The sequence below is a fragment of the Marmota flaviventris genome, chromosome 13, assembly GCF_047511675.1.
Source record: "Marmota flaviventris isolate mMarFla1 chromosome 13, mMarFla1.hap1, whole genome shotgun sequence".
Taxonomy (NCBI): Eukaryota; Metazoa; Chordata; class Mammalia; order Rodentia; family Sciuridae; genus Marmota; species Marmota flaviventris.
Window position 1 is genome coordinate 16,482,212 of NC_092510.1, and position 22,668 is coordinate 16,504,879.

General features: G+C 39.4%; 1 protein-coding gene across 4 annotated transcripts in view; it reads right to left on the reverse strand.

The window, feature by feature from the left end:
• Dapk1 (death associated protein kinase 1) overlaps positions 1-22,668 on the reverse strand; it is a 187,222-nt gene that overhangs the window by 37,306 nt on the left and 127,248 nt on the right. For all 4 annotated transcript variants that reach the window (XM_027923110.2, XM_071600485.1, XM_071600486.1 and 1 more), the window contains 14 exons: positions 19,373-19,511; positions 17,992-18,121; positions 17,773-17,821; positions 17,657-17,683; positions 15,046-15,198; positions 14,631-14,676; positions 13,125-13,214; positions 11,798-11,890; positions 9,388-9,507; positions 8,775-8,873; positions 7,544-7,642; positions 5,730-5,828; positions 4,517-4,714; positions 2,686-2,883 (listed from right to left, as the gene is read on the reverse strand). In XM_027923110.2, the coding sequence (XP_027778911.1) occupies positions 2,686-2,883; positions 4,517-4,714; positions 5,730-5,828; positions 7,544-7,642; positions 8,775-8,873; positions 9,388-9,507; positions 11,798-11,890; positions 13,125-13,214; positions 14,631-14,676; positions 15,046-15,198; positions 17,657-17,683; positions 17,773-17,821; positions 17,992-18,121; positions 19,373-19,511 (1,540 nt within the window). The remainder of the gene's footprint in view (positions 1-2,685; positions 2,884-4,516; positions 4,715-5,729; positions 5,829-7,543; positions 7,643-8,774; positions 8,874-9,387; positions 9,508-11,797; positions 11,891-13,124; positions 13,215-14,630; positions 14,677-15,045; positions 15,199-17,656; positions 17,684-17,772; positions 17,822-17,991; positions 18,122-19,372; positions 19,512-22,668) is intronic.

The following is a 22,668-nucleotide window of genomic DNA, read 5'->3' on the forward strand; positions in this document are numbered from 1 at the left end:
CTCCCAGCTCTGTGTGTGTGTGTATGTGTGTGTGTGTGTTGTCTCTGTCTGTGCATGCAACTTGCTTTCTCTGTTGTTGCTTATGAAAAGAGCCAAAAGATATAAACAGTAAGGATGACACATCCATGACGATGCATTCTATGTGGTCCCTTCCTTTTCTCTTGTGTGATCTCCAACACAGCTGTGTTAAACAGTCACTGTTCTGACCTTCATATGAGAAGAATGAAGCATGAAATAATGTCTTTCATTACAGTGAGCATCAAAGGTAGTGACAAGGTACTGTCACATGCTGGTGATGGGTAGAATTTGTCTCTAGGGAATGTGATCTAGCAGGAAGGAGGCAAGACAACAACACCCTGAGGAAAGAGTGACAATCTGCTTGAGAATGTGGATGCCACCATGCCATATCCACACTAACAATCCCCTATTTGAACAAACATGCATAAAGGTGGATTAGTTGTGCTTTAGTGAAGAAATGATGTCTTTCCTTTATTTTCCTGCACACCATTCTATAGAGCCTCTATTACTTTTCTTTATTAAAAAAAAAAAAAAAAAGAGTAGGGGAGAAAAAATAGAAAAACAAGAGTACTAAGGTTCAGATATAGTTTTGTCTCCCTAAGTTTCATGTGATGGAGTTTTGCTCTCCACTGTAAAGTACTAAGAGATGGAAGAAACTTTCAGGAGTGAGGTCTACTAGAGGTGGTTAGGTCACTGTGGCTCCACCCTCAGAAGGGATTAATGCCTGTGACTGGAAAGAAGGCTTCTAGTCATAGGCATTAATTAATCTCTGTTAATTTCTCAAAGGACTAGATTTATACAATAATGGGTTGTTATAAAGCAGTCAGCTTCTCTCTTGCCTCCTCTCTACCATGTGGTCTCGGGTTCTCTCTCTCTCTCTCTCTCTCTTCCTCCCACCCCACCACATGATGATATCCACCATGTTATGATCCGGCCAGAAGACCCTCACTAGAAGCAGGCCAGATGGTTCCCTGATCTTGGACTTTCAGCCTGCAAATCTCGGAGATAAACAAACTTCTTTTCTACACAAAATCATGGTGTGCTAAGGATCTGAGCATCGAAGCCCAACTGTAGAGTCTGCCTGAAGTGTAACACGATGAAAAGCTATGGATAACCAGCATTTCTGCTCCAAATAGGTTTGGCATTAAGTGTCTGAACTTTGCCACTGATTCCAAGAGGCTAATAATATGGAATTAATGATTTTCAGTCTAGCCGAGCCTAATTCAATGACAAAATCATCTATTGAATGCCTCTGTATACCAATGCTTTGCCATATATAGTAAAAAACACAAACTTGTGTCAACATTTATTTTTTACTACCATAGCCATTTGCAATACTAAAAATATAGAAACATTTCCACCAAATGCCCTAGGATTTTTGTTTGTTTAAAGCTGGGGATCAAATCCAGGGCATCCTGTATGCTAGTCATGCTCTACCACTGAGCTACATTCCAGATAGTGTACACACAGAAGGCCCACTATGCATATAATGGCCAAATCTAAAGGTAGTCTAATAAGTATATCATGTTCCATGAAGCTGCTTTTGATTCACATAAGCAATACTAGAAGGAAAGCCAGGGTCTTGACACTACTTGATATTACATTCAGCTGTCCCAGTAAGCCACTTACATAACCACTTAGCAAGACTAGAATGGGATAAACCAAGAAATCAACCAACAGCAAATGGCTGAAACCTAGAATATTGCCTTTCCACATTCTCAGAATATGAAGATTAGTAACTTCAGTTTTCATTACAAGTACTCATGTAACATGCAGTAGGAATGATTTTCCTGTAGAAATATAATTTTCCAGCTGTTTCAGATATTAATTCTTTTATCTCAACAAATCAAACAAAATCCTGCTGGCACTGTAGGATTTTGTAAACAAACATGTTCCACAATTAAAAAATCAATTCCACATGGACTTTGTTTTTAACATAATCATAACAAAACAGTGCTTTCTTTCATACAGTTACAGGGCTAAAATAATATGAATATCCAAATGTTCTATCTTATTTGGTAATGAAAGTTGAGATGGGATTCAGGGGAAAGGAAAGGCAGCAACCTACTCTAGAAATTCGCATATGGGATTTTTTTATGAATATAGATGTACACAATTTATTGTTTTCATTTCTTTATTATTGATGAGATGATAAAATCCCCTCAGTCTTCCCAAATTTATTTAGCACAAAGAAAGGTGTTAGGAAATTTTAACCATAAAACTCTAAATGGAGAAAGATCAGAAGAGATGTAAGGTCCTAGGAACCAAATCATCTGATCAGGCATTTCCTGAAGACTTAGTGCCCTAGTAAAGATGCCTTTCTTTGTACCATATTCTCTGATTGCTCTCCAGGAGCCTGCGAGACATAAACACACACACACACACACACACACACACACACACACTCATTCAAGATGACCATCAATGGGAATCCAAGCAAAGCAGGAAGTACTCATTAATGCAACAACTTTCTGCTATTCTAGGAGATTGTTCAAATGTCACCTGTAAAACAGCTTAAAATGGAACCGTCTTGGAAAAAATAACAAATGGCACATGAGAGACATTCACTTAAACAATGAAGAGTATAAACAGAAACATGGCCCACATCCTGAAGCAGGAGGATGGGTGGACACAGTTGGAATGCAGGGCTCTTCTCCTCATGCTTACCTTGTTTGAGAGGTCCAAATTACAATTTGCTTCACAGAGGGCCACCACGATTGGCACATTGCCATCCTTGCAGGCCACATGGAGCGGCGTGTTGCCATGTCTGTCTTGAAAATCCACAAAACACCCCTGGCTGATGAGAGTCTTAATGACCTCCATCTGGCAGCGTCGTACAGCAAGATGAAGGGCAATGTGTCCATCCTGGAACAGACCATGAGAGCTTTCATTTAGGAGGGCAGCAATGAGGTACACCTTCCCTGCCAGCCTGTGTAGGGCTCAACAGGCAACAGGATCACTACTACAAAGCCTAAATGAGGAATTAAAATGTCATAAACTTAGCTCTAGAAGGGCGGGAGAGGCTTTTCTGCATCATCATCACAGCCTAAGCTGACCACCTGCTTGATTAATTTAGGTTTGTGCAGTTCAATTAATAGAAAGAACCTATATTTCTTTGTCTCTGCACTTACAAGACATAAACAATTGTTGGTATTCCAAAGGCCTGTTAAATCAAAACATTTTCAAAAACATTACCTAGAAATACTTACTAACTTCCTAAGTAGAGAGCTTATTTCTTTATTTTACACTAGAGGAAACTAACAAAGCAACAAGAAATTATTTGCTCGACAGCTGTCATACATATGAGAACCAGATGTAATGTGCTTACCCTCCACATCCCATGAAACCCAGCCTGGGAATTCATTCTACCTGCTAGAATGGATGTGCTGAGTTTCAAGAGTTGTTAGGGAGTAAAAACATTCCTATTACTCTTCTGTACTAGAGTTTCTGCACCCCAGTGCTAATGTTGTTTTGGGCAGGATAATTCCATTGCGGAGGCTCCTCTGAGTTGTAGGATGCTTAACAGAACAAAATTGGTCTAGGTCTACTATATGCCAGTAGCAAGCCCCAACCCTAGCTGACACCCAGAATATGTCTTCAGATTTTATCAAAAGTCCCCTAGGAGCAAAGCTGCCTCAGCTGAGAACCCCTACTCTGTATCACAATAATATTTCACAACTAGAAGTTATTAAATGAACTACTAGGGCTGGGGTTGTGGCTCAGTGGTAGAGTGCTTGCCTAGCCATGTGTGAGGCACTGGATTTGATTCTTAACCCCACAAATAAATAAATGGAATAAAATAAAGGTTCATCAACATCTAAAAAATAATATTAATAAATAAATAAATGAACTACCACATCCCAAATCCAACTATACACAGAAATATCCCAGGCTCATTTTAAATACAAGTTCATAATAAAAACAGATTATGTTGAATTTGCTTAGTTAAAGGGAACACCTGGTCTAGAATTGAAATTGCTAGACAAAAAAAACTGGTTCATTGTCCTTTTACAATGAACTGGTGGTAGAAGTAAATAAACTATCTCTTTCTTTGTTTATCTAAAACTTAATAGTGTGTTGCCAGCTTTAGTACTCAATGAGAATTGTCTGGGATTCAGTGATCAACACTGTACTTTTTCCAGAGCTAAAAAGTTTAAAGTTAAAAATAGATACCAAAATAGTTTTACCAATTTATAAAATGTCATATGCCACAAGTGACTTTGATTATTAAAAGGAATCTAGAAAAGTAAAGTTCACAAAATCTTTGGAACAGAGAAAAGATAATTACAATTGGTTACATTCAATAGCTTGTTTTCAGAATGGGAAGTTATACTCCATGTATATATAATATGTCAAAATACACTCTATTATTATGCATAACTAGAAAGAACAAATAATTTTTAAAAAGAGCTTGTTTTCTTAGAGAAACAAATTGAGTCATTTCTCTTGCTCTCCAGATCACTTCTCAGTGAGTGCAACACATGCCCCCGTGAAGCACCTTGTCAGAGGCATTAAGGTCAGCTCCATGTTCAGCCAGACACTCCACAATGTCATGGTAGCCCCTGGCAGAGGCTGTCAGAAGGGGCGTCTCTCCTTCTCTGTTCTTAATGTTCACATTACAGCCGGCTTCACAAAGGGCTCTGGCAACAGGGTAATACCCATGCCAGGCAGCACAGTGCAGAGGGGTTTCTTCTTCCTGGCCAAGGAGACAAGGCACAAAGAAGAGGAATGTAATAAAGTCAAAGCAAACATGAAGCATGGTGAGAGCCCCATTTGAATCCAAAAGCAAAGTCAAGTTAAGGAGGTAGAGGAATAGAGCTCAAAACTATAGGAACAAAATATTCATCTGAAATAGCAATACGGTGTGAGTTGCTACCATCAAGGAGCAGATCCAATATTTCTCCTTAGTTAATTTTCTCTCCTCAACATCTGGTGTTGGATATATTTGACTTTCTCAGCATATCGCTGATAACTAACTTTCAGGGGCCCACTGAAACCACTGTTTCAGCTTTTTGGAACTACAGAGCTTTCATATGTGTAGATTTATAGAACCTTTCTTATAAAATTGCCATTATTCCCTTCATCTGAAACTATTAATAGGAAAGAGCACTTTTCTGAGCATAAATTTTCTTAATAATTTTCATGTTTGACTGTTTCTGTTATGTATATAACACAAAGACAAGTCATAACAGCATGATCACTTTGGCAAGATAGCAATCAAGATAACGGTGCTTTAACTAGTCAAGAAAAGGGCTAGCCTGGAATCCAGGACCACAAGGTCTGTACCTTCATGATCAACATCATTAGACACATATCTATCTATAAGAGTCTATTACAGTACAGTGGTTATAAATGTGAATACTGAAACTAGACCATGTGGGTTCGGGCCCTGGCTCTCACTTAGAAGGGCTTGGGCAAGTCATGGGACTTCTCTCTCCTTCAGTTTCACCTGTACAGAGAGGATGATAATCATGGAAATCCACTTCACAGGGTTATCTAGAGGATTAAATACATGAATGAAGAGGTCAGAACCTAAGCTGGCATGGACCCCTGTGTTACAGAATGCTTCTAATGATGGCCTGTGCTCTATAATGGAAACAAGAAGAAAACTAATTGAATAAAACTAGGGCAGACTCCACTGTCTCCTTTGGCTGCCTGTACATGAATGCAGAGAGCAGAATGAAGTGAGCACATCTGCAACCATGACCTACCTTGTCCTGGAAATTGGGATTAGAGCCGAAGCAGCACAATAAGTGAACCACATCAGCATGGCCATAGCGGGATGCCACATGAAGGGCTGTCTCTCCAGACTGCAAAAGAAAGAGGGCCCATGAGTCAGAGCTACCTATGTGTGCAAGCTGTGGGGACTGAATACAAGACCCCTCCAAAGCATACCTGGTCTACACCCTCCCCTTGAGTGGAATCCCCTCAGGTCAGAGGCCCCTTAGGAGAACAGGTCAGAAAGGGCATGGGGCTGCCACCAGGCAGCTAGCATCAACCCCACACATCTAGCCCATCCTGTTAGAATAAATCCCCCAGTTGGCCAGCTCAGTGTGAATATGCTCTTTATCCACGAGTGCTTATACCCTTTTATATGTGGATGCTTCTAGCTGTTTGATTTTCTTAAAAACACGAAATTCCTTTTTCAATATTAGATTCCTCATACAACAATTATTTAAAAATACAGTTCTTTTCATAACAAGTTTCTTATCTCTTTGTCTATGCTTAGCAGCTTATATTTTACAGTCTTGGAGACTTTAAAGAACATCCATGTTTGTTCGTATGACAACTTTCTGTGAATTAATAACAAGTACACTTCTTTGAGATACTGTACTTATGTCTGCCCACCAAAAATGTCAGAATAAATTAAATAAAGACAAAACAAGATATTTTATTGCAAACTGACAAAACTGCAGTCATCAATTTGTGTGTTATGGTTTGAATCTTAAATGTCCCCCAAAAGGATATATATTAAAAGGTTTGGTCTCCAGCATGTGGGCGCTATGGTAGAAATTTTAGAAGGTGGGGCTTAGTAGAATGAAGTCAAGTCATTGGAATTCTGCCCTTGAAGAGAATTTGGAGACCCCAGACCCTTTCTCTCTCTCCCTTCCTCCTTCCCTTTCTCTCTCTGCCCCCCCTCCTCTTCCTAAGCACAATAAAATGAGAATGTTTCTCCCTCATGTACTCCCCACCATGATGTTTTTTCTTGACACAGCTCTAAAGCTATGAAGCCAACTGACCATGAACTGAAATCTCTGAATCCATAAACCAAAATAAACTTTTCTTCCCTTTAGGTTGATTTTATCAAATATTTTGTCACAGAAAGCTAAGAGTGTCTTTGATATAAATGTCATCCCTTGTGTATGGGGCAGTGCACAACCCAAACAATAGTGTGTGGTAGCCTTAAGTAAATGACAAATTAGTCTATGATTATTGGAAGCAGAGAGGTATTGTATAGTAGAATAAGTAATGAAGGAGAAGGTAGGAATCCTAGGTTCAGGCCAGTTCCAATTAATTCACAGGATTGTTATATGGACTGAATGAAACATGCATTAAAGGACCTTAGTAAATCACAAGCCTTAGTAACACCTTTGTCCCCAAAAGTCTTACTTTATATATATTATATCCTTAATCTTCTAGTGCCAGTATGTGTAAGGTCAACATTGTCAGCCACTTCAAAGGAAAGAAAAAGGTAGAGATTTGCTTAAGAGTATAAGAAGAGTCAGAAAATCAGGGCTTAGGCCTCTATCTGGTTGTCTCCCTACTAGAACTCTGAGTGTCCATGCCATGAGGAAGATGATCCACTGCTTGCACATTCTGACAACAACCTCCAAGATTTCAGTCTAAGGCAGATTTTAATATTAGACCATGGCACAGGCACAAAGGAACATCCACCTGAAGTCATCTGCAGAAGGACAGCAGCCCTGAATCCTTACACTTTGGGTTCTAATGGATATGGCATGCCAGCCTTCAAATGCATTCTTTAATTACTTCCTTCTCTTCCTCCTAAGAAGAGTGGCCTTACCTTGTCTTTAACATCCAAAGGGCATTTGTTCTCATTGAGAAATTTCAAAGTGTCCACGTGACCATGACGAGAGGCCCAGTAGATGGCATTTGATCCACCCTGCATGAAAACCAATGTAGACTCACATTTCTAAAGAGCCAATAGATTCAAAATATGCATTCCCAGAATCACTCTGTTTCCCTTCCTATGTGATGACAAATCCCAAAGGAACGAACCACTTCCAAGAAAAACAAAGCCCCCATTCGATTTTAGAGTTTTGACAACTGTACTATGGTGACCTGAGACAGTAACATTAGAGGTAGCAGGGTAAAGGGCAAAAGGGAACTCTCCACACTATCTACAACATTTTTTCATAAATCTAAAATTGTTTCAAAGTTAAAAAAAAAAACAAATTGGTTTTCTTTTTTAAAAACCCTTATTTCAACCTCTGGTTAGAATTTCTTGTACAGTAAGATCTCTGTATCTGAGTAAGATTTTATCTAGGATTCTGGGCCCACACCAAAATCCATGGATGGTCAAATTGCTTACATAAAATAGTGTGGTATTCACATAGAATCTGTGTACATCCTCCCATATATTTTAAATCATCTCTAGATCACATTTATAATAACAGAATATAAATACCAAGAAAAAATTTTATACTGTATTGTTTGGGGAATAAAGAAAAGAAAAACTTTCTGAAAATTTTTTAACAAATATTTTTGATCCATAGTTGGTTGAATCTGTGGATGCAGAACCCAAGGAAAATGACTATACTGTAAAGGGTCAAATTTAATCCATTTATAGTTCTGTTGAAAGTGTAAGAATGCTAATGACAGATCTACAGTAATGATGATCACTTGTTACTCAACTGTGTCTGCACTTCTAACGCAATGTATACCTCAAAGTGTATCATTCTTATTTGGTTGCCTTAATAAATATGCAAGCAAGTGCATTTCTAATTAGATTAACTAGAAAATAAATTGTTTTCCAAAGGTGAGATCTAACACTGTTAAATAAATTTGATCAGTAAGGAGTGAAATCTGAGGAAGGTACAAAGAAATGCTGATGCTAGCACAGAACAAGGGGGAGATAAATGTGTGATATTACACAGGCAGCTTAAGCAGTTCAGCTTCCTTGATAGAAAACTAAGAAATAGGCATACATTTTTTTTCTCTATTACCCCTACAATTAGGAGACAATTTTAAATACTTAATAAATGAATCCATTTTCAATAAAACAAAATTATGACCTTATCTTGGACATCAATTCTTGAGCCACGTTTTATAAGTAATTGTAGTATTTGAATATTCCCACAGCCAGCAGCAATGAGCAATGGAGGTGTCCCATGCTGAAATACATGAAAAAAAAAATATATATATATATACATACACACACACAAACATACACACACACACACACACACACACACACACACACACACACATACACACACAAACAAGATTTTCAGGTTTGGTAAGAAAGGAAAAGCCCTATCCTATCATTGTTATTCCCAGACCTCAAGAACACAGAGCTACTGTTGCTGAACAGAAGAGAAGAGGGTCAGGAGGACAAGATGCCCTTCCTCTTTTGGATTCACAGTCAAAGGTGACATTGCCATGTGCCAGATGAGAAGATACAAGATTTCATGGGTGGGGTTACAGTAGGGGAATGAAACTGCTTTCATTGCAAAAATGACTTCATTGCATTTCCTCAATGCAAAAAGACTTCATTTGCAACTCATAAAGTGGGTTTTCCCACAGTATAGAGTTTCCAATTGTAAGGGAGAATGGAGAAGCAGCTGGGGTCTTTCCAAACTTAACTGGGGTCCACCGCTCCACCACCCAGGCAGAAGAGAATCAGACCTTGTTGGGTTGGTTAACATCATAGTTGGACAATGATCCCAGCAGGTGCTGCAGGCCTGGGACATTGTCGTCATTGATGGCATGGATGATGGCTTTCATTACAAAGGAGTCCTCCTCATCCTAGGAAAGACATCAAGGATGGAGAATTAGCTTTCTGGTCATGTACCATGGTGACTTGAGACAATAACATTAGAGGCCTCAATTTCTTCTGGATGAACCTCCTATCAGCATAAAAGGTTCATCCAAAGAAATTGAGGCTTTTCATTCTCTAATCTACATGGTCATGAAGGGACCTAAGAAGTGACTTTTTGCTCTTTCTGTTCTGCAAGTTAATCCCATCTACTTTTGCCTGGAGCCTAATGCCACCTGCATTGTAACCTAGGGAGCAAAACAGCTTTCAGAGATTCAGATTTCCAAAAATGATTATGACAAATAACCCTTTGTTTTTATCCTGAAGAATCTATCAAAATAGAGTCCCAGAAAGTGTCATGGAGAACTAAGGGCATAATATAAACTTTCTGGATATGAAAAAAGAAAAACTATAGAACAAACAAAATAGTATCTTAGCATAAAATAAGTCTTCAATTTTTAATTATAGACATCATTTTTTGATCACTCAAATGTCTTCCTTCTCTAGTTCTAAAATAACATATCAAAATTCTCTTATAGATGGTCACAATTTTACCAAAAAAAAAAAAAAAAAAAAAAAAATGTTAGCTCTAATGGGGAGAAACATTTAAAAAAAAAAAAAAAAAAAGGGGACCAGAAAACAGTTAATGGCCACATTCCTAATTACAAAGGAAAAATAACTACAGAATGTTGAATGACAAATTTGTTCAATCCTTCTTTGTTAATTTTCTTACCAGAAATTTTCTTTCCAAAACGTGGTGCATTAAAACCAAGGAATAAGCTAGAAAAATCCCAAATAAATATCTGGACTATAAATATTTAGGTGTGGCTACTGAAATTTCAAATCTGGAGCAGTCTATCCAGAGAAGCTAAGTCTCTGCTTGTGAGGGCAAAATGAAAGCACTCTGAACTCACTCTCTTTTCTTTGGATCTGAATCCAAACAAACTCTGAAGGGTTTTAGTAATATTTGTATAGAAAATGTATCTAAGGATGCCATTGGTTTTGCTTTTCTATCACATTCCAAATTGATAACCAAGATTCACCTGCATGGGGATGAAAATCAAGAGAATTAGGGGTATTAAAGGAGTAAGAGAGTTTTATACTTTTCCCCATGATTAGCAAAATATGGAAATGACAGAGAATCTGGATTCTAGAAAGGGATCTCCCTAACGTGGTCTCTCTCCTACCCTAAACTTTTCACATGTATTTTCTCCTCACTGGTTATTCAGGGTCATTAAAATTTGCAATCTTTATTCATTCCCTTTAACTTACTTATATTCATAGTTGTCCGTTCATAGTTAGATTCACAGTTGGGAATGTCTTCTGAATATTCCCAAGGAAACCTTCCTCTTCTTCTCCCTTCTCCCTCTTCCTAAATTACCTTTCTCCTACTTCCTTTTACTTTTTTAACATCCCCTATCTCTTTTTACTCCTTATAAAACTAGACCTGTAGCCCCCAATGAAACTACCACCTTCAGGGGAAAAGAAAAGAGTTAGTATGTGCTAATGTGTGATGCATGCCTTTGGTGTCCAGATTTCCACCCTGGAAATGCTGACTATTTAGTTACAGAGCACAGGAGTTCCCACCAAACTGTCTGCCTTTCCTGGAGTCCCTTTACCTCCAGAGTTAACAAAGCCCTGTTGTTTAACTATCAGGGAAAGTCTTGCTGAATTCAGATGTGTCTAGTCATATCTGAAGAGCTCATGAGTGGTTAGGTTTCAGTTTTGATTGGGAAAAAGAAGTGAGTTGCCTTTCTCAAGGGCCTCAGTGCAGTACCAATAAATCAAGACCTTCTGGTCTACCCTGGCATGCCAGCAAGCAGCACTGTATGCTAGGCTTGCTGAGGGAAGATGGTCTGCCCTCTCTGTACCACTATGATGCCAAGTTCTCCAGGTCAGTGGCAGCTGAGGGCCTTCATTTTAGTTCATGAAAATCAGAATAAGCTCTTTCCTCTTCTACTTATTAGAGTGTGTGTCTCTTTAAGTGTGTGCATGTGTGTATGTCATGTGCACGGGTATGTAACGTGCAAGTGTTGTGTGGGGAGTAGTGTTATAGAGGGAGCAGAAGTGGGAGTGAGGATAGTGCCAACCAAATCAAAGTGAAAAGAGGAAGAAAGAAGCCACAAGGGGCCAAAATCATCCATCTCGAGAGGAATAAGAACAGGCCTGGTATTTCCATGATTTCATGTCTTCTAAGCTTCTAAACAAACAGAACAATCTAAACATCCTAAATACACAGAACTAAAAAACAAGTTCACCAGGGCAAACAGGTTTGCTTACCAGAGTATCATCGCTTCTGGCAACACTCATGTTACTTCTGGACAAGAATGATCTGGATAATCTTTGGCACAGTGATATCAAGCGAACAGATTGCTTTAAAAAAAAAAGAAAGAAAGAAAGAAGGAAAGAAAGAAAAATATCAGGAGGAGAGGAGAAAAAATAACTTATGTAACAATGCTCAAATTAGTGCAAATGACAAAGTCATTGAGATAGTGTTCACTGCTGAGAGCACATGTTCTCCAGGTGGGTGATCCCACGGTTAGTTAGACTGTAATCTGCCTGAAGAATAATCTGAAGTTCTTATAAATAAAGACAACAGAATAGAGTGATTCTCCTTTTGAATTTCATTATTAAGCTTTAGAATTGGATATTCCACATCACTTCTCTCTCCTCACTTAATTCTCTATTCTTTAAGGAATACAATTGAACCCTAAAAAAAACCCTGGATGTCCCCACTCAGAGAAGTGTAGTATGTGATGGCCTTGCTCTGAGCCTGTCAGCCCATATGAGTAATAATGGTAGATAATGTCTTAGTCTCTAAGACAAATCTCTATATTTATTCTCAAAGAACAAGTAAGAATGAGAGGTGGGGGTAGGGGGAGGGAGAGAATGAAACTTAAGGTGGTTCTCTTCACATTGTAAGTCTCACTCTTCATTCAGAATTTAGTGCTGTAGTTCTCATCCCTATTGAAGCACCCAAAATTCAGTAGGTGTGAACATGAGATACACTGATGGCCCAGGGATGGCAAGACACAGCCATCCTTGCTTCCTCTGGTATTGACATCACCCTGGGCACAGAAACCCATCCTATCACTTTCTGAAACTTGAACTTTGATTGTTTTAAGGATTTCTGAACCAATGTCTCATACACATTGAAGAAGTGGAAGAGGCCACATTGCAAATGCTCCTGGCCCCACCCTACCCCACCCAACCACTTACAGTGGAAGGCTGGATTTAGAGAACCATTTGCACATGTGCTGCTATAAATGCAATGCCATTGTGCTAAAGAATACATTTATTTAAAATGTGGCTTGGTGTATCTATCTTATTTAGAAAAAGACTTCACTAATTTTTATAATAATAATATAAAAATGCCTTAGGAATGATTTTGATAAAAGAAAATGCAAAATTGCATTTGAAAAAAATTAAATAGGACTAAACTATGAATTTTTCTTGCCTTTGAAAATAGTATAATGGAGTTGAATATTACAGATTATTTTTTTTAAATGGATGTATGTTCCAGCTGCTGGTTATAGAAGAAATGAGACCTGACAAAACAGAGCTATACTGAAGAAACAGAATTTATTAATCCCCCAGACAATCTTACTTTCCATTTTTTTCGGGCTGCAAACTTCTTAAACTTCTCCATATTTACTGCAGATGCTTTTCTACTAAGTGCTTGTTGCGTATCTTTAGGCTAAAAAGAAAGTTCAAAAAAAAAAAAACTTAGAGCTCTCTAATTACAGAAATGGGTTATATGACAACTTTTTAAAACCTCTCATTTTTCCAAACAGGCTTACACATTCACCTTCCTAAAATAGCACAACAAGCTGGGAAAACATGCAAGATCTAGGAACCTCATCTCAGCAGGCTAACTTTATGGCTGAAAGTTTTATATATGAGCCATAAAACTGAATCATGGTGAGAAATTGAGTTTGGAGCCAAGTTAAATTACAACTTTCCACAATGACAGTTTGGGAATGGCAAGAGTCAAGCAGTGGCTAATATTATGAAGTGTTTAAACCTGAGTATCATCAAGTAACTGTGAACTAGGAGCAACTTCCAAAGTGTGCAAATTTGGCTTTTCCTATAGCATTTGAATTCTTTCTGCTGCACCTTGTTCAACAGATGCATTTGGTAGGAGATTCTACCTCTGAGAGAGGCAATCCAGAAAACTGTTGGGAACACAAAAAGGCAAAAAAGTTTTCCACTGGCCCCAAACTAACTTCTACAAATGCTCACTTATTGGTTCTATGATTTTATTATGTAACTATCATATCCCCCCATTATGATTCAGCTCTTAAATGCCTCCAAAGGTTCATATGCTAAAGGCTTGATCACCAACTTGTGGAACTATTGGGACGTAGTGAAATTTTTAGGAGGTAGGACCTTGTTATAGGATATTAGATCATTGCGGGCGTGCCCTTGGAGAGGATATTGAAGCCCTGCCATTTCTTTCCCTCTCTCTGCATTTCAGCCCCTATGAGGTGAACAGCTTTGCTCTGCCACCCATCTATACACAATGGAATCAACTAACCATGGACTGAAACCATGAGCCAAAATAAAATTTTTCTCCTTATAAATCCATTTTCTCAGGGATTTCATCACAGTATTGGAAAGCTGACAAACATCCCCAAACCTTAGTCCTTTCTGTCTTAGTTTGAAGCAAATTCAGTTCCTTTAACCCAAACGCCAAGGAGGTAGGTAATGCAAAGGCATCATATGCCAACAGGTAACCACATGCACTGGCAAAAGGCAGCAGTGTCATTCCCATGGCCATGTAGAAAGAGGGCTCATTGTTGGTAAATCTTCAGACTTTTCAAGAGAAGCTAGAAATACAGATCTTATACGATATTTACATGCTAGAAATTAATGCAAAAATTTTAAAAATGTACTGTCTGGACAATCACCCACCAAAATTAAATGTGACTATTGAGTGGACTTGACCTTTTCTCATTTCTCTAATCAGTAGTCTTAAAATATGGCACCATAGCACTCCTAACACTGCAGGTATGATCTGTGGTTGGTGATACTGTAGGTCAACTGAATTCTAGAATGCCTAAACCAAATTGCTTTAAAAATTATTAAAACAGCAACATAATATGCAACTTGCCTTGATCCAAGGATGCTGCAAACTATCTTGAATTGTCATTCTCTTCCTTTGAGGGAGGGCGAGAGAGGAAGAAAAAAAACATTCTGTGACCACAACAGCAAACACTAAGGTTATTTCCAAGCTGACTCGGCCTAGCAAGCAGATAGACATTCTGAAAAATGCAGTTCAGGGCCTGCTTCATAGAAAATGCCAAAAACGAATAGTTGCCTTATTCTGATTATTTCATTGTACCTTTTAGGCCAAATAAGCAGGTGGGCCCTGATTTTACTTTCTGAAGCATTTCACATGTCATACTTCCCTTCAGCAGGTAGAACAACCAGGGTCTGATAAAAGTGGCTATGTGCATGGGACAGATGCTGGCCCTTGGCTAGCAGAGCCTGGAGCCAAGCGCCTTACAGGAATTATAGACACTCACTTTGGATCCTTGACCAGAAGTCTTCTGATGAAATCTTTGGCTAGGGCACTGGTGTTACTGAAGTACTCATCCTCAAATTCATAGTTGACAGCAGATACATTTGCTAATGTTTCTTGCTTAGTGTCTCCAAGAAATGGGGAGGCCCCACTTAGGCTGTTAAAAATGAAGTGAAACACAGATCAATGATTGCTTCTTGTGTTGTTATTTTTGCTCCTACAACAGCTGATTAGGGGAGCATGAGGTACAATTAGAATCTGGTGCTTGGGAGTGACTTTAGAATAACATTCCATGCTAGGCATGGTGGCACACATCTGTAATCCAGAGGCTGACAGAGGAGGATTGCAAGTTGGAGGCCAACGTCAGTAATTTAATGAGGCACTAAGCAACTTAGCAGGACCCTGTCTCAAAATAAAAAACAAAGGCTGGGGGTGTGGTTCAATGATTAAGTACCTCTAGTTTCAATCTCTAGTACCAAAAAAAGAATTACATTCCATGAGGCATTCAACTGTCATGAACAAAGCTCCAGTTTAATGCAAAGAATTCACTGAAAAAGTTAATTTAAAACAGCATCTAGAAAAATAAAAGACCCAGAATAGCAAAAACAATGCTAAGCAGGAAGTGTGAATCAGGCGGTATAGCGATACCAGACTTCAAACTATACTACAGAGCAATAGTAACAAAAACAGCATGGTACTGGTACCAAAACAGGCGGGTGGACCAATGGTACAGAATAGAGGACACAGAAACCAATCCACAAAACTACAACTACCTTATATTTGATAAAGGGGCTAAAAGCATGCAATGGAGGAAGGATAGCATCTTCAACAAATGGTGCTGGGAAAACTGGAAATCCATATGCAACAAAATGAAACTGAATCCCTTTCTCTCGCCATGCACAAAAGTTAATTCAAAATGGATCAAGGAGCTTGATATCAAATCAGAGACATGCCGTCTGATAGAAGAAAAAGTTGGCTACGATCTACATACTGTGGGGTCGGGCTCCAAATTCCTCAATAGGACACCCATAGCACATAAGTTAATAACTAGAATCAACAAATGGGACTTACTCAAACTAAAAAGTTTTTTCTCAGCAAAAGATACAATAAGAGAGGTAAATAGAGAGCCTACATCCTGGGAACAAATCTTTACTCCTCACACTTCAGATAGAGCCCTAATATCCAGAGTATACAAAGAACTCAAAAAATTAGACAATAAGAGAACAAACAACCCAATCAACAAATGGGCCAAGGACCTGAACAGACACTTCTCAGAGGAGGACATACAATCAATCAACAAGTACATGAAAAAATGCTCACCATCTCTAGCAGTCAGAGAAATGCAAATCAAAACCACCCTAAGATACCATCTCACTCCAGTTAGATTGGCAGCCATTATGAAGTCAAACAACAACAAGTGCTGGCGAGGATGTGGGGAAAAGGGTACACTTGTACATTGCTGGTGGGACTGCAAATTGGTGCAGCCAATTTGGAAAGCAGTATGGAGATTTCTTGGAAAGCTGGGAATGGAGCCACCATTTGACCCAGCTATTCCCCTTCTCGGTCTATTCCCTAAAGACCTAAAAAGAGCATGCTACAGGGACACTGCTACATCGATGTTCATAGCAGCACAATTCACAATAGCTAGACTGTGGAACCAACCTAGATGCCCTTCAATGGATGAATGGATAAAAAAAATGTGGCATTTATACACAATGGAGTATTACTCTGCATTAAAAAATGACAAAATCATAGAATTTACAGGGAAATGGATGGCATTAGAGCAGATTATGCTAAGTGAAGCTAGCCAATCCCTAAAAAACAAATGCCAAATGTCTTCTTTGATATAAGGAGAGTAATAAGAACAGAGTAGGGTCGAAGAGCATGAGAAGAAGATTAACATTAAGCAGGGATGAGAGGTGGGAGGGAAAGGGAGAGAGAAGGGAAAATGCATGGAAATGGAAGGAGACCCTCAGAGTTATACAAAAGCACATACAAGAGGAAGTGAGGGGAAGGGGAAAAATAATACAAGGGGGACAAACGAATGTCAGTAGAGGGGGCAGAGAGAGAAGAGGGGAGGGGAGGGGAGGGGAGGGGGGATAGTAGAGTATAGGAAAGGCAGCAGAATACAACAGACACTAGTATGGCAATATGTAAATCAATGGATGTGCAACTGATGTGATTCTGCAATCTGTATATGGGGTAAAAATGGGAGCTCATAACCCACTTGAATCAAATTGTGAAATATGATATATCAAGAACTATGTAATGTTTTGAACAGCCAACAATAAAAAATTTAAAAAAAAATAAAAAAAAAATTATAAAAAATAAAACAGCATCTAGTAGTTTTTAAAACAACTCTTCTATTTCCTCAGCAGTGATGGACAGCCATGCTTTTTTTACAGTGATTATGCTGCCATTTCTGATGATTCATTCCAAATCAGGAGAAAATGTTTAATTAGTATAAACTAAACATGTTTAGGGGGTGTAAAATGAATATGTTTACATAAAGAGCATGTACAAGCTGAAGAGATCAATATGGCACATTTAATGGTAATTAAACATATGGTCTCAAAGAAAAGGAAAGAATTCAAGTTGTGAATTCTGGTACTTACAGAATATAAGTTATTACCCCAATACTCCTAGACACAAAAACAAAACAAAAAAAAACATGTCAGAAAAACAGTAAAATAAATCAGAAAGATAATAGCAGCAAGGACATGTTCCTTACCACATATCCGCCTCAAGACCAAGAGGTTCATAGTTGACTATCTCAGGAGCTAAGAGGAAATAAACATTCATTTAGATTGGAAAGACAGCAAACCAAGAGATTCTATCTTCATGTGACAACCAAAGATATGACGGACCAGGGAAATAATCTTAGAGCTGGGGAAATTCTGCCAGCATCATGTTCATGAGACAAAATAACCAAAGGAACAAGGATATTTACCAACAAACTCTGGTGTCCCAAATATGTTCTTGAATTCATTTCCAAAGTCAATTTTATGGGCCAAGCCAAAATCGATAATCTTGATCCGAGGTTTAGGGACATTTCTATCCAAAAGCATTATGTTCTCAGGCTTTAAAAAAAGAGGGGGAAAAAGCTGTTACATGTTATGATGCTAAAGATAAGAAGGCAAAACAGTTCTTACTTACTCCTAAAAAAAAAAACTAAAAAAAAAAAAAAAAAATAAGCAGAGAAGGGGAGTTGAAGGAGAATTTCTGGAAAAACAGATATTTTGGTTTGGGTTCTTCCAGAAGCAAGCCTCAGACAAGGATTTGGGTATAAGTGGTATTGTGGGGACGAGGAGGCAAGAAACAGAAGGAAGCAGTACAAGGTGTCTTATCAAGGTGGGGATGACAAGAGCATAATCCTTCTGGGCAACAAGGGAGAAAAAGTAGAAGTCAGGGTCATTCCAACTGAAGAAGGAAGGTGTTGGGGTCTTTACCCACTATCTCCCATTCTCTACTGCTGCTCTGTGGGATTTACTCTGTGACATTTCCAGCTCCCAGGGCAAAAAACAAGACATCAAGCAGAGAAACACAGGTGTTTGCGACAAGCCACCTTTGGGGAGTATATCAGTGAGTATTGGGAGTGAGAGATACAGATAGGTCCTTGAGAGCTCTGCTATCATAAATATGGAGAAAAATCCTCCCTCCTCTTAAAGTTTCATCCTAGCTCCAAGGATCTGAATTATACTTTGCCACATCTCTTCTCACTTCTTGAGCCAGAATTTGAATCTAACAGTGTTACTTTCCATGGCCTCTGTGTGTCTTCTTTTTTCAAAGAAAGCAAGCCTCTGAGAAAGACATATGTTTTTTAATCTCCCATAATAGCTTGTCTCCAGGCAGGTAAAGACCCTAATTGGCTAATCTCAGAATTGCTTGGTAACCAGTGACAGGTTCAGACCACAACTTTGCATCAAAAGGAAAGTAGAGCTCAGGACAACTTCTTTATGCTCACAACCGCAGGAGGATTAAAATTGTGCCAACCACTGGCCCCTCCAGACTTCAATAACCTGGTAACCAAGAGCAACCCCCTTGCTTAAAGACCTGGCTGGTAAGAACTCTCAAGTCTTTCCCAAGGATTCTTGAATGTAATTATTTACCTTAAGCCTCTATCCCACTAAAAAGTTAGGCATCCCACAGTAGCTTGCTGATTTATATTAATAACTTCATTTGTTAAACCCATACAGGAAAAAAATATATATACTCTTTCAGATGCCTCAATTTTTCTTGGCAAACAACGCCTCCACGCCCCCCACCCCCACCCCTGCCTCTGCTCCTGCCAGCTTAAGCTTCCATCTGGCCTATATGCTCAGGAAACATACCTTAAGATCAAAGTGGGCAATCTGGAGGGAGTGCAGGTAGCAAACACCATTGAGAATTTGTTTGAGAAATTCAGTTGCTTCCTCCTCAGTCAAAGATTCTTTTTCAGCCAAGAAGTCAAAGAGTTCGCCACCTGCAACACTGAGAACCCAGAAGTAGAGGTTGGAGATGATAGTTCTGTTTCACAGTGACACATTCTCTCACAGACTATCAGCATGCTCAAATGTTAAACAAGATAGCATGAAAATGTGCTGAAATCATATCTTGCTGTGAAACCACAAATTCTCTGTATGTTCTGTGAGAATTCAGCATTCATATAGTGCTTGTAAGCACTTGAGAACCACTTTCCTAATGTGCCATGTTTTACAAATGAAGGGACAAAGCAGAGACAAAAGATTGTTAGCTGGGGGGATCAAAGTATCTTTTAAACATCTTAATTAAACATACTTAGAAGTCTTAACTCACTAATGGAAAAAAGCCACAGGCCACCTTTGAACAGGATATCCTATCTCAATTAGTACCTAGCAGGGATATAATCTGTATGTTTTTTTTTCCCCCAACCAACCAGAATATGTGATCTCACAAGAATATTTTTGTTTAGTATTTGTTTATATGTAAATAATGCATTTATAAATGTGATTTTTCAATGAATAAGATGACTTTACTTAATAAAAATAAACTTAGACAAAACGGAAATGTGTGTAGCTGGTTGAGAGGATTGATTTAGTCTATCTCCTTGGCCAGACTGTATGTCTATGCAGGAAAGTTGTCAGTCCTACCAACTGCTGAACACTATTTTACCTTCCCCTGCACACTCCCAGGCAGAAAGCAAACATTCAAAACTTTTCTATCCAGTAAATAAAAAAGCAAACTTCCTTTAAAAATTCACAGTGGTGATTAATGGCAAATAACAAAGAACTTTTAATAAGAGTTTATATAATTTAATCTTTATCAAGTTTACCCATATATTTACAACACAATAATTAAGTGTAATTATGCACATAACTGCTGTTTTCTTTATCTTTCTTTCAGCAAGACAGCTCCATAAACATTATACCTACTGCTTCTACATCCAGAGTAAGAAAATGGGTATTCATGAGATGAAGCAATAATTACAAAAGTGTGACTTCTTAAAAAAAAGTGTCATATACCACCCTTGCACCCTCCAAGTCAGTGTCTGTCTTAGCATGTATAGCCCAGAGTCCACTGGTATCAAACCTATACAGGGATGCCTTGAGAAATGTAGGTTTTGGGCTTCCCTTCCACTTCCTGCATGAAGGTTTCCAAGAGTGGGAACCAGGAAGAGCTGGGGAGGTAGCTCAGTGGCAAAGCACTTGCCTAGCATGGGTGACAGGGTTCAATCCCAAGTAACATCGCCTCCCCCCAAAAAAAGTAGGACCAAGAAACAGCATTTTTAATAAATCCCCAAAAACTGAGAACCATTTTTCCATGGTTAATTCCATTCTCCTTCTGCAAAGCATTCCTATGATTTACCCACACGGTGAGGTGACTCTATGAACCATGGAACTCTACCCTCAATGGCCTGGCAAAAGCAGGAAGCCCTCCTGTAGGCCTCCTTCCCAAAGGACACCACAGGGCCTGAGCCCAGCCAGGAAATCCAGGAGCTCATGTGGGCAGCAGAGGCTTGCAGAGAGTATGGACCCTGATCATGGGGTGGCCTACCTCTCCTCCTTACACCCTCCACCCTGCCTTCTCCTTTCTGCTACATCATTGGCCACATCCCCTATACTGTCTCCAGGCTCAACAATACAAAACCTTTTTTGTATCTTTTTTATTACTGTTAAAACAAACAATAGGAGGAGAGGGAATCCTTCAATTTGTTGGGGGTAGGGGGTTGGGTAGAAAGAAAAGATGAGAAAATAAAAACTAAACTACCCCATGAATGAAGCCCTGTTGCCCGTTTGCTTGTCCAGCCCTCTTCAGTGTTCTCTGTGCCCCTCAACCATTCAAACTGAGGGTAGTGTGGTGTGGGTGGTCCAGAATCAGCACATTCCTGTTCAAATCTTAATTCTGCTACAGCTAGCTCTATAACCTGAAAAGTATCCCATCACGCTGAGCCTCATTTTCCCACCAAAAAGGAATCACAAGACCTATTTGGGTATTATAAGGATTAAAGATAAAACACTGCCAAGTCTGACACAAGTCCAAAAACTGGGAACGATAAAGAAAGGAGACTATCATCAATGTAGGACACTGGTACATCCTCAGACAGGCTCATAAAAAGTCTTTTTTCCTCTCCTCTTCAGCCCAGTGGTCTGGCCTGACGACTGAGCTTCCCTGGGGCAGAAGGAAGGAGAAGGAGACGGGGGAGGGAAGAACAGGAGAAAGGGAGATTTCCCTTGGCAGGGAAGCTCAAATGCAGGCCCCACTGTCCAATCCTTCCCACCTGCCCAGGCTGCCCCACTGCCCCCTGACCCCAGGTCTCAGGCTCTACCCAGCTTTTTTAGCTGCCTTTTGTCCCTCACTGCTAACCTATTCTTTTTTCAGAGCAGTGCTCTCATTCTCCTCCTGGCTCCTGCCTCTGTGAGGCAAGGTAGCAAGAATAAAGAGACCCCAATTCAAATCCTACTGAGTTGCTCAACTTCACCAAGACTCAAGCTCCTCTTCTCTAAAACAAAGGGAACCAGTAATACCTCATAGAGTTATACTGAGATTCCAGGACACAGACACACTTGGTGCTCAATATATGCTGCTGTCCCCATGTGAATTTCAAACTAAAAATTTTCCCATAGCAACAGTGGTGTGCTGGAATGTTTCACAATAGGGTCTATGTGGTTGGTGCTGGGCAAAGTCCATTCTCAAGGTGTCCTATTCACACATGGTCACTTCAAGCTACCCATGTGATGGCAGTGACTCCAGAGTTGGGAAGGAATTGCACAGTTAGCCGCCCCATGTCCTGGGAGACCTGGCTTTGGTCCAGCTTTGCCACTGTAGTGTTCTGTGCCATGTAAAGATGGTGTTAACAGGATCTCATTGCCATGATTTTGCCATGCTCCCTTAAAAGGTGGCACCTATGGGTCCACCTCTCAAATCTGGGCAGATCCATGACCACTTTGGCCAATACAACACTGCAGAAGTGTCTCTGTACCAACTCTGGGGTGGTCCTTCACAGGCCAAGCGACCTCAAAATCCCAGCTTGTGAAGCCCTCATGTAAGACATAATAAGTATGATTATCCCACTACATAGAGAAACCCTGAAAGAAGAGATGCCCAGAAAAAGAGGCCTAGGATTACTTTACAAGAAAGTCATCTTACAAGTGGATTTTCCATCCCAGCA